Source organism: Sceloporus undulatus, chromosome 4 (assembly GCF_019175285.1).
Source record: "Sceloporus undulatus isolate JIND9_A2432 ecotype Alabama chromosome 4, SceUnd_v1.1, whole genome shotgun sequence".
Taxonomy (NCBI): Eukaryota; Metazoa; Chordata; class Lepidosauria; order Squamata; family Phrynosomatidae; genus Sceloporus; species Sceloporus undulatus.
In genome coordinates, this window is record NC_056525.1 from 43199096 (window position 1) to 43211677 (window position 12582).

Here is a 12582-nt window from a genome sequence, read left to right on the forward strand (position 1 = left end):
CTAACACCAATCAACGTGCAATACCTGGATGGTCTTCTGAATGATAAATGCTGGAAAAAGCATTGTGCAAAATTTACATATGGAGTGGGAATGACTATAGGTAACAGGATATTAGACCAAAGTTTTCCAAATAGTAAGCAAGATGACAAACAATTAATGTGGATCCTAAAATTGGGACTACTCTATTTATTTATTAATCAATACAGATCGCTAAAACATGAAGAACTCATTAGCTTGTGGCCTAAAGTTGCTTCAAATTGGAAAACAACAGAATCTTGGATGAAAGGTTTTTGGAATATTCCTGTAATGGAAAAACTACCTTCTTATCTTTGAGATATAAATGATGATCAGACACTTTTTAAAAATATGGTTTCCCTTTATTTACTTTATTAATCATTTATCTGACTTTGTTGCCCAATGTTATTATTAGGAAAGATTTGAGGTAGTTCATTTTGTATGACAAAGATTCAAAGACCGTGTTTCCTGTATTTTGAAAATTGGTATTTGAAACATGTTGTTTGGTGTTTTCTCTTTGTGATTAAGTAAAGCACAATAAAAGTTTTTTAAAATGATGCAAAACCCTCTCATTTAGCAAGTGTGACAATGGACAGCCCTGACGCCCAAGACAAATTCAGATGGTAGGCAAAGTTAAATCTGTCTGTACAATGCAATGCTTATGCTGTTAGTGGCATTTGCTCACTATTCTGGCTATTTCGCACAAATATTTTGTGAGCTACATGGCTCTGAAAGGTTTGGTTTTTTGGGGGGGAGGGGGAGGAATAACTGCTGTAATACTGGGAGGAGAGGGATTGTGCCATAAATCTCCATATTTCCCTCAAAGTTCTCCAGCAATACTTAATTTCTGGAACGCTAGCACCAAAACAGCAGAAGCCACTCAATAGGGGGAGCAGGGCATTAAGGACTCAACTGTCATGACTGCCCTCAGCCCCACAGTCAACACAAAACAGAATATATTGGAAGAAACATTTCTAAAGTATGTTATTTACCTTCATCCACTCCTTTGGAGGTAGATTCTGGCTCTTTTAAAGGTCCAATTTCATCTAGTAGTGGTGTAACAACATCTGTATCTATAGGCTCATGACTACTACTTGTAGAATTACTTGATCGTCTCTTTATGGAATCTTTTTCATTCTCTGGAACATTTTTTAACTTTTCTTGTGCTAAAAACAAATATATGGCATCTTAATACAGATTTTAACCTGTATCACATTCTTCATTAAAACTTTATTTTTGATGACACAGAAGTTCACCATCTAATATAAACATGTGGCTCAAGATATAACTGGGACACTATGCTTATACAACTCCCAGTTGGCCACCTCTATATTCTCGCTTGGGGGCTTTCAAATCACAGTCTTGAGTAAGATCTCAACCATGAAAAAGATACAAGATAAGTATATCTGTAAAGGTAAAGGTAAACCTTCAATAAGTTTGTCAAGTTGTGTCTGACTGTAGGGGGCGGTACTCATCACCATTACTAATCCAAAGAGCCAGCATTGTCAAAGACGGCTCTGTGATCATGCAGCCAGCATGACTGCACAGAACACTGTTACCCAAGGCAATTAACGACTGAGTACCACTTAAATGAAAAAGAAGGAAGACCAATCTAATGGCAAATCCCAGGAGCTTTCCTATCAGAAGTTTTATTTTCTTCTAGTTTATTTTACCAAACAAACATGTCCATGTGACAAAAAAATTACCATGCTTCTTCTGTGAACACTTGTTTCTGTAACATTTGATATCTTTTGATTAGAAGGTACTCATTCTAGCAAAGGTCACCAACACATTTTAGAGATTAAAATATGTTAAAATCACACAAAATCTTTTATAGATAACGATATCTAACATATAACATTACTTATTTTTTGTGATCAAACATTGGTTTGTTTTTCATTTGTTTTGTGCCTTCAAGTTGATTCTGATTTATAGTAACTCTAAGGTGATCCCATCACAGGGTTTTCTGGGACTGAGAATGTGTGACTTGCCCAAGATCATCCAGTGGTTTTCTATGGTTCAGTGGGCAAATGAACCTCTGGTCTCCAAGATCATAGTCCAATCCTCAAACTAGTACACCATGCTGGCTCCCTATTTTCTGTTACTCACCACTATTTTCATTTCCCAAATTAGACTCTTATTTCATGCTCCCATCAAGTGAAAAAAAAACATTGTACTTCTCACGTTAACTATGACCTCAGTTATCATATAGACTCTTGTTGTTGTAGTTTGTTGTTGTCGTGTAGCTTTGAAGTCATTTCCAATTTATGGCAACCCTAAGGTGAACCTGCATGGTGGTTTCTTGGCAAGTTGCTTCAGAAGGGGCTTGCCACTGCCTCCCTCTGAGGCTGAGAGAATGTGACTTGTCCAAGGTCACTCAGTGGATTTCATGGCTGAGCTGGGATCTGAACCCTGGTCTCCAGAGTCATTGTCAAACACTCAAACCACTAAGCCACACTGGTTCTCTGGACTGGCTCTCCTACTGGACTACAACCATGGTAGTTGAGGATGATAAAGGTTGTAGAGCAGGACATTAGGTTGGAGAAAGTTGCTCTGAGAATTACAGCATTATAATGAAAAACAGCTAGACAAGTATTATGCAATGAAAAAAAGTTAGAAATTACAGATGTGCTAAAAACTACTGTTAGATTACTTTCATCTGGAATGGGCATGAATAAACAAACTGCTCCAGCAAGAATTGCGTTCAGGCAACCATGTATCGTAATGACTGTCACTGATTTGCATCACAACTCCAGCATGCATTTGACACTTAAAATATATATTTAAAAGTCTCCCCATTGTACATCAAAAGAATGGAAGTAATTTCTCAATTCACACCATAAATCTTTTGGTTGTTTTATAGAGACTGTACCTGCATGGTTATTTGGCCAAACTGCTACAGTGATTCAATATGATTATGATCACAGTGTGGAGCAGCTTACCATTCATCTGTCCTTCTTTCCTATGGCCTCTTGTCATTCCAACCATGCAGGGATAAGGCAGCGTGCACTAGCTTGCTTGGCTGGCTTCCAGCCTTGCTCCCAGGCGTGCTCCTGAGAGCCTGCTGCCTAGCTGTTTCCGGGCTCTGCTGGGCAGCTGAGTGCGTCACTCATGGCTTCAATGCTGATCGGGCCCTCTCCCAAGGAAGGGTGCTGGGCCAGCTGAAGCCACAAGGGGCAAGCGGCAGGGGAGGGGAGGGTGCTGCTACTACTCCCCAGCAAGCCCTACTCCCCCCAGCCACCAAGCCTGGTGATGCCTCTGCTGGAGATCAGGGTTTGATTTTCCACTTGGCCATGAAATATCACTGGGTGAACTTGGGTATATCTACACACTCATCCCCAGAAAAAAAACCCATAAGTTGCCTTAAGGTCACAGTAAGTCAGAAATGACTTGAAGGCACATAACAAAACTTTATCATCTCTTGTTCAGAAGTTTAACAAAAAAACTGGTGAAATGGGAAAAGTGAAATGGGAAAGAGAATTAGCAAAATGGTTGTCCTATTTATATAAAAAATAAGCAATTCTGTGTTTTTATTTATTTATTTGAAAAGAAACATAAAGGAAAAATGTTATAATTTATTCTCAGCCTCTTCTGAACTCAATCAGCCTATGTTATGAGTTCCTGGCATTAAGGAAACACTCTGCAGTTGACAGAGGGAGTTTCATTAAAGTTGAAAAAATCCGCTGTGATTGTTTCACTATGTTGGCTTTTGGAGGAACCAAAGATAGGACCAAAACCTTATTTTTTTTTTCCCTCTAGCTTTTCTTTCATAAAATGGAGGTGATTCTTTCCCTACTTTATAACCTTTAGGGCTGAAGAGCAGGGTATAAATACCATAATAATGATAATAATAATAATGAAAATAAATAAATAAATTACTTAAGATTATTGTGTTTTAAGAGTGTTAATATGTGCAGCAATTTAAATCTAAAATTTAATGATAATTACACTTTCCTTTTTTATGTTTTCTACTGCAGTTAAACAAGTAGAACATATTTAAGTAAATACTTACACATGTTTTTCTGGAGCCGTGGACGTTTTGAAGGGAGCTCTCCTCCTTTGGGTATTTTCCGCCTTCTCAGTTCTAACGTTATTGGCTGTAACGTTTGAGAACCCTGATCTAAATATTGAAAGAGAGGAGAAGCATTTCTAATTATTCCACTATCTCTATCCTTTGTAGAATTTAGGAACTGAATCCTGTACTCTTACTTTCTTTTTTGGTACCAAGTATTATTATTATGTTTTATTTATATAGCGCTGTAGATTTGCACAGCACTGTACATACAAACAATAAATAATACATAACAATACAGGAAAGGGTTCAATAAAACAGGCAACAAATTAAAAATGTCAAATCCCCCCCCCCCCCCCGGCATAAGGTAAATCCCGCATATGCTGGAGCCCCATTACTTCTTCCAGGGTGCACCATGGCTTTTTCCGGCATGGCTTTCAGCGTATGCTAAAAAGCCACGTATATCATGCCTGTGTATGACGTATACTTATGTTTATTCCAATGAATTGAGAGAATATTCCTATACTACTACTCTCCAAAATACACTATGATAAATGCTTACCACTTCTGAAGAAAAAAAAATCACCGCTGGTATTTCTAAGAAATGTGACAAAAATAAATGAATATGCAGTGAATTTCAAATGGGTCAAACTTCAGGTGGTTTAATAATGGCTGGTAAATAATTTGGACGTAACATCATAGACTTGCTCTGCATGTCTGTGTTTGTTTGTGTGAGTGCATGTATGTGTCTTCGGGCTGTCTTTTGACTTATGGTGACCCCATGAGTTTCATACAATTTTCCTAAACAAGGAATACTCAGAGGTGGTTTTGCCAGTTCCTTCCTCTGAAAGACAGCCTGCAGCAAACATCTCTAAACACAAGAAGCCAAGGCATCTCCTAGAAGACCAAGTTTTGCTTGTTACCACTGACCTGCTGGAGGCACCACAGGCGGTCTACCACGTCGTCTTTTGGTTTCTTTGAGGTTTTCTGGAGGAGTCTTCACATTATCATTTTCAGGTTTCTTCTCAATCTGGGTGTCTATTGAGAATTCCCTATCATTTTCAGAAATGTTCTCTTTGTCTTCTTTCCCATCCTTAGGTAAAGCCTTTTCAGATACCTTGTTTTTTTCTAAAGGTACTATTAGCTTTCCTTCTTTATCAGGTTTAGACCTTCGTTCGGTCTTTAACGTCTTTTCATCCTTGTCTTTCTTATTATTTTCAGTTGCTTTCCTCTGTTCTTTAAACTTTTCCCATCTTTCAGGAGATGAAGGGATTTCATTACCTCTCTCCTTTGGTCTTGGATTATTCACAATAGGCTAAAAAATAAAGAAAAAATATATGATTTCCTCCCACTGCAAATATATTTATTTACAAAATTGGAAGGGGCACAATGCACCACTGAATTTAACTAACCTTGTCTTTTGTTGCACATTCTAGAAGGAGATATTTAATGCCTCCTTTAGTAATGGCCAGCACTTCAGTCAAGCTGTCAAGCACAAAAACATGCTGTCATGAAGGGGGCATCCAGACAGCATGTACATCAGCTGCAATTCTGCAGCTACGAGCTAAATCTGATCTCACCTTGGTGGATCTGATTTATTTTGCTCTATACAGTGGGACCTCGTGGATTTAAACATCCTTGGACAGCAAGCCCTGTGGTCCCCCATGATGATGCATGCACATGACTGTGCTACCATTAGTGACAATGAGACTTGAGGTCTCATGCTTTTGGTATCTGCAGGGGGTCCAGAACGGATCCCTCATGGATATGAAGGTCCGACTGTACATTACTTTAATACAGCTTCTCAAAGTTTGTTATTTTGTTCATATGTCTCTTTTATTATATGCACAAATTATTGAACGTCATCCCAATAGGATAAATATTTCTTAATAAATAATTAAAATAAAATTACAAACATTCTAACATTTGGCTTTTAAATGCTGTCTGACGCTGGGTGAGCTTTATATGATGGTTATTATCAAATGGTATTTGGTTTCCCTTTTGAAATTCTGTAGGTTTATAGTTTTTATGTACATGCAATTACTGTATATCACTAGTAAAAGAAGTAAGTAGTCATAGGAATATTTCTATCATAACATTCTATAACTGACCAGAGATTCAGGAAGAGAAAGGCAACCACTCAACATCTGGCTGCAAGAGAGTTCAGATCACCCTCACAGATCTTCAGTAACTCACTTGAAATCAAACATTTAAAAGCCTGGAAAAATGTAAGGTCTTCACTTGATGTGGAAAAGGTAGTGAAGAAGGTATCTCCTCTGGGAAGAATCTTCTAAACCGGTATGTCTTCATTAAAAAAGGACCTTTTGTGGTAAATAAATGCCATATTCAAAAGGCAAGAAAAGAGCAGAGAGTCCTGTCTTGCAACCATGATGGGAGTACTTCCCTGACTAGTGAACAGAGATGTGAGAAACCCTTGGTAGTAAAGAGTGAGGCCAAAAGATGGCTTGGCATTAAACTACCACAGCATGACAGACCTTAAAGGATGAGACCAAGAGCTTTTTCTCCTTAAGGGCCAGTAAGAAAGCCAATATAATCTTCTCATTATTTGAAGCTGCAGAGAAATGGAATTCCACTCCAAAAGCACAACATGTGAGCCATCTATATGCATTGTACTAAATAATGGAAGGTTTCCTAGATGCTTGCAAGACAGTCTAAATATGATAATCTATTTTGCTCTGAATCTCCAGGCTTTGAGGGGGGAAACTGGATGTCTGGATGACAATGAGTCAAAATGCTTCCTGAGATAGAGACCCTTAATGAGCCAACACCACAGTCCAACTGAGTTGTTCTGCTACATTGAAAGCTACAGGAATCTATTTTCTTGGAATGTACCACTCCCAAACTTCCAATGCCACAGCAAATAAGAGTCAGTGATTCCTCCTGCTTGTTGATATGCAGACAGAATGTCATCTTCGTTAAGGCTAGTTTATATAATAGATGGTTGTCATGTTGATGTAACATATGACTGTCATGTTGTCCAAAACTTCCTGGATCATCCTGCTATGCAGTTCCAACGTGAAGGCCCATAGGTCTTTTTGTACTACTAGTAATTCCAAAGATTTTATATGGACTTGACATGGGCCTGGAGAATCTTCTACACTTAAACACATATTGCAGTACTTTGGCGCATTACAGACCGCCCAGAAGAGGCGGTCTGCCACCGCCGCCATTTGCAGTGCGGAGGAGCACCAGCGTCCAAACCGCGAGGCTCCTCTGTGCTGCAAATAAGTGCCAAAATGGCGCTTCTCTTTGCAGTGCGGATATGCCACGAGGCGCCAACTGCACACTCGCAGCGTCATATGTGCTGTGCGATCTGCAGACGCAGCGCGTCTGCTACGTAAAGATGGCAGCCCCCATGTGGAACGGGCACCGTCATTTTGTACGGACTGGGTCCGTATTAGGGTGAGGGGCGTCTGGAAGGGACGCCCCTTTCTAACCCTAATACGGACCCAGTCCGTACTTTATGCCCGTTTGTAACAGGCCTTTGATCCCAAAGGACGAAGGTTCCTGAGTGTGAAAGTCCAATCAAGTCTCTAAGGAGGGTATGCATTGTGTCAGGGCGAGAACTGATTTCTGTAGGTTTACTTTTAGAATGAGATGCCCAAGAAGGTCCAAGGTCCAATCCACATCTCTCTGCAACCTGCTTTTTGACGTTGCCACCAATAACCAATTATCTCAGATAAGGAGCACCATCACCCTCACTCACCCTCCAAGTTAAAACACCACAGCTGCCATCATTTTGCTGAATACCTTTGGTGCTGTGGAAACTGCGATTAGCAATACCTTGTATTGAAACACTGAAGGCCCCACTGTAAACCTGAGAAACTGTGTTGGGGTTCGATCCCTGTGTGGAACTATGCATCCTGCCAGTTAAACACCATGAACAAATCTCCCTGTCTGAGCAGTGGAAGGATGGTTTGTAACGTGACCCCCAGGCTCTAAGACAGAACTCAGCAATCTGTTTCTTTTCAGAATTGTAAAGTAAGGGGGAAAGTACTCTGTGACCTTGCCCACAGGGAACTGTCTTTATCATGCCTTTCCAAAGGAGACTGTCAAATTCTTCAAGCAGCACTCTCAATGGTAGAGCCAATCTACCTGCCTGTAAGAAGAAAAAGCCCTCCTTCCAACCACCATCTTGGGGGGAGAGAGGCAGGCAAGCTCCAACTGCCTGCCTGTAAGAAGAAAAAGCCCTCCTTCCGACCACCATCTTGGGGGGGAGAGAGGCCTGTTATTTTTTTTTTTTTTACTTTGTATTGTACTTCCTGTTGTACACCACTTTGATCTAATTTGGAAAAAGCGGTATATAAATAAACATTATTATTATTATTATTATTATTATTATTATTATTAATCTGAAAATGCCTCTAGGCGGATGTGAATTCGATGGTGTAACCCTTTTGGATGATCATCAATACTCATGTGTTGGTGCAGATCTTTTGCCATACATTGTGGGATAAAGAAGGTTGATAAGAGTAGCAGGGTATAGAGATAAGGATGAACTAAGAGTGCCTCTGGCTGAGTCAAAGGTGTTATTTTAAACTCTCTGTGGATTTCTAAGAAGACATAGAAGGGAGAAATCAGAAGTGGCAGAATGACTGGTGGTGGGATAAAGTGAAGTGAGATGATTGTCCACATTCTCAAGGCTGACTTAAATTTGGAAAAAGAACCAGATAAATTTCTCCAATATGCTTCTGTGGCTGACACTGTCTGGTGTCAGACTGAAATCCCATTTTCTCTACTGTGTTATGAACTTTGGGTATTGTTCACCTTTTGAGTTAAAAGAAGCCATCACCTTCAAATGGGAGATCCTTATATCCTTCATGAGACTAGCAGACAAAAGTCAAACATAAGGTTGGGAGGGTGACTGAAGTCAACATGACTTTAGTTGTGCAATCTGCATCACAGAGATTAGATCTGACCTGTTGTGCGACCACAATGAACTTCTTGCTGAAACAAGAGTGACATTTCTCCATGTATGTCAGGGAGGTATGAGATGACTAACAAGATCTTCTCCCACAAGGATTAATAATAACCTGTCATATATACCTGTCAGCTCAACATCCAAATGGATAGGATTGTGGAAGAACAGAAGCACCATCTGAGGTCTAACTGGTGGTCTGTGTCCAGAGGAGTGGAAAAAGGCTACTTCCCTTCAGTTATGAGGGCTTCATAATGATAGTTAGGATGGGATGAGTAAAAAGAAATAAAGCACCTTCCTTCTTGTCCTTTTGTAAATTTTCCAGTCTTTCTGAAGTGGGTGATATTGAAGATGATTTCTTCCAACATTGTTTTATTAAGTCCAATAAAATAGGAAGAAGAGGAAGCATGACAGGTGTTGTAGCATGACAGTCCATTGTTTTAAAGACCAGGTCTAGAGCTGGAGCCAGCTGAGATTTAGTTTCCAGACCAAGCAACTTGACCAGTAATAAGATCAAATGTCCCAGGAAGTAGAACAGGTATGCATAAGAAAATTCTCACCATGCAGTCTCACCATAGGGATGACTATGGTCAATGCAAGGAAACAAGGTAAATCTTCTCTATACAAGTGGCTACCAAAACATGAATAGCAAGAGCTTGACACAAAATAACTTTTATGCCTTGATATTTGCTATGAAGATCATGCAAACTGAATCTAGGTCTGTCTAATAAGGACCCCTTCTGCTGGAGTATGTATAATAAGGATCCCTTCTGCTGGAGGAAAACTAGCAGTAGGATGGCAAGCAAACATGGTGACTGCATCTGTGACTGGAATTTATACAGAGACAACAAATTAAGATTTGACTCATGGCCATGCCATACCTCCTGCACTGGGGATACTGGGGAAAGTGGTTACCGAGAGGGTGCAGGTGGAGTGATCACATTCTGTTCTGAAGTGGCTGTTTGTAGTATTGAGGAAGGCTCCATAATGACAAAGACCACAATGGAGGGATGATTTTTTGGTACTCTGTTGATATCATGTATTTAAATGATCAAATGTGCTTCTGAGATCATGGACAAGTCAACCATTTATAGAGCTGCAGTACTGGAGGCTGAAGAGATTGGTGGTAAGGCAGTCATTGCCAAGATAGGAATATCTGTCGTTGAGGCAGGTAAGCAATTCACTTGTTTCTCTCCCTCTCTGTTTCTCTGGCCTCCTCCTTTGCCAGTCCCCCGATATCAGAGGAAGCTTGTTTATGCATTTTGAATATGTAATCACAGGGAACCATCCAGAGTCAGTGGAACCAGGGGGATGTCTCTTCCAGTGCTCAGGTCGTTGGAACTAACAAGGTGTAAGACTGATGGAATAGATAATCTGACTACAGTTATCAGTGACAGTACCATGGGTGTTATTGGTCTGGGTATTGCTTCTCAAGCAGTTGCTTACAAGAAACCAGGAGACAGAGGGAATTTACAGAGGATAGCCAAGGTAGTGTGAAGAGAACAATTCTGGTCCAATGAGCTGGCTAATTTCAAGGACTGTTCCCACAAAGAAAGGGGAAGGGAAAGTCTTTTCCCTCTGCCTTGACTAGTGCAACCCCTACAAATACAACAGGATGCACCAAATGTGTACTCAAGCAAAAATAACACTGGGAGTGGGCATCATGAGGTTGAAATTATAGTGGTGCTATTCAAAGTGATGGTCCTTGAACTGGGGTGGTCCCTAAGTCATTAGCTGCTGGTCCCTGGTGAGTTTCCAGGAAAAAGAAATCGTTGTAGTCAATGGGCACAAATCTGGTGTCAGCTGCTGGCACATTGGAAAAGAACTCCTCCTGCTTCCCTATGTCAAAAAGTTTAAGAAGCACTGCCTTATAGGCCATACAAAATGGAAAGCAATGCCCCTTGACTGAAGATGCAAGGAATAGAAGAAAGAAACAACAAGAGAAATAACTACATTTGGGGAGGAGGAAGAAAAAAATAGTATATCATGGGGAACAAGAAAAACTAAAAAAGTAAACGAAGCATGAAAGAGTAAAAAGTTGCTCAGAAGTATCCTAGCAATGTAAACGACAGTGGATAAAAAAAGGTCCTGAACAGGAAGTAGCTTTGGTGCACAAAAAGGAAAAAGGGATGGGTTTTCTTCCAAAGCTATTCAGTTCTAGGGCTTTCTAATATGTGGCTCTGCACAAGTGCAAGACTCAATTGTATGAGGCACAGAGACACAAAGAAGATGACGAAAATTCTTCAAATGTGGTTTCAGAGACTGGATTGTACAGACTAATCACAGCTAATGTTGACCAAAAGTCTTGGTTTAGATGACATGGGAAGCTCAAGTTAAGTAAAAGAGAAGAAGAGGAAGTGCAGGAGGAATGGAACGAGAGAGTGTATAAGCCTGAAATTCACTATTCAAGCATGATGTTATAACCATGGCTTAATGTGACATACAAATGCTGCTTGCATATTCCAATATATATATATATTAAATACAGAAATAAGTTTATTACCTGATCTTTGGAAAAAGCTTTGACATGTATATTCTTGACTGTCTGAATTACACCATCATAAAATTTCACAGTATATGTACCTACAATTGAAAAGATAAAAAGTCACTATGAATTGTAGAAAAATATACAGTGTGATAATTACTCAAAGTAGGAACATAAATGTATTCTCATTTAAAGTGTTGTTGTGTGCCTTCAAGTGTTTTCCAACTTATGGTAACCCTAAGCTACAGGTTTTCTTGGCACATTTCTTCAGAGGGGATTTGCCATTTGCCTTTGCCTTCCTCTGAGGCTCCGAGTATGACTTGTCCAAGGTCACCCAGTGGCTTTACATGGTGGAGCTGTGATTTTGACCCTGGCCTCCAGAGTCATAGTCCAATTTAAAACCACTCCACCATTTAAATAAAAAGGTAGAAATTAATTAATAATCAAGCTACTGGTGCCAAATACTAAGCTACCCTTTTAGGTTCCACACTAATGTCCAACTATTTCCAGTTTAATTTAGGATGTGAGTTTTCCTTCCAATTGTATGTTTTGCTATATCGCTAACTTGACACAAGGTGTGTCTTCCAAATTCTTCATACATGTTGTTTTCAAAACTTCAAATATTAAACATGTGTTATTATATATAATCATATAAATTACAAATGGTCAATCCACATGATTTCAACGATCTTATACAAGTCTCTCAATGGATGTATGGATGAAGAAAAGAAAAGGGCATGTTGTTATCTTTTTTTAACTGTGAGCAAAAGTGGGGGAGAGAACAATTTTTAATTAAAAATTTTAATGAAATTATATAAAAAAAAGGAATACTGTACAATAAATAGCAACACAATAAAAAGAAGGCTAAAACCCTACGAAATCGTACAATTATAAAATAATCTTTCAAAACTTTCCATCTTTCAAAAACATCCCTTATAGAGAGAACAATTAACTAGCTTCAGAGCAGCAACTTCTTAAGACTGTGAAAAAACTAGGCCTGTCCAAAACATTCTTTAAAAGATAAAATAAAATGAAGTTTATGTTTAACATCTGCTAACATCTCCACCTACACTGTGCCCATGTCATATGTGGGTGCGATATATGCGGTTTTCATTAGTACAGAGCAAGCAC

At 39.4% G+C, this 12582-nt stretch overlaps 1 protein-coding gene across 4 annotated transcripts in view; it reads right to left on the reverse strand.

Annotated features, from left to right (window-relative positions):
- Positions 1-12582, reverse strand: part of PHF20 (PHD finger protein 20) — a 68638-nt gene that overhangs the window by 25011 nt on the left and 31045 nt on the right. For all 4 annotated transcript variants that reach the window (XM_042461555.1, XM_042461557.1, XM_042461556.1 and 1 more), the window contains exons 5-8: positions 11470-11549; positions 4958-5342; positions 4028-4135; positions 1008-1181 (exon numbers count right to left, since the gene is read on the reverse strand). In XM_042461555.1, the coding sequence (XP_042317489.1) occupies positions 1008-1181; positions 4028-4135; positions 4958-5342; positions 11470-11549 (747 nt within the window). The remainder of the gene's footprint in view (positions 1-1007; positions 1182-4027; positions 4136-4957; positions 5343-11469; positions 11550-12582) is intronic.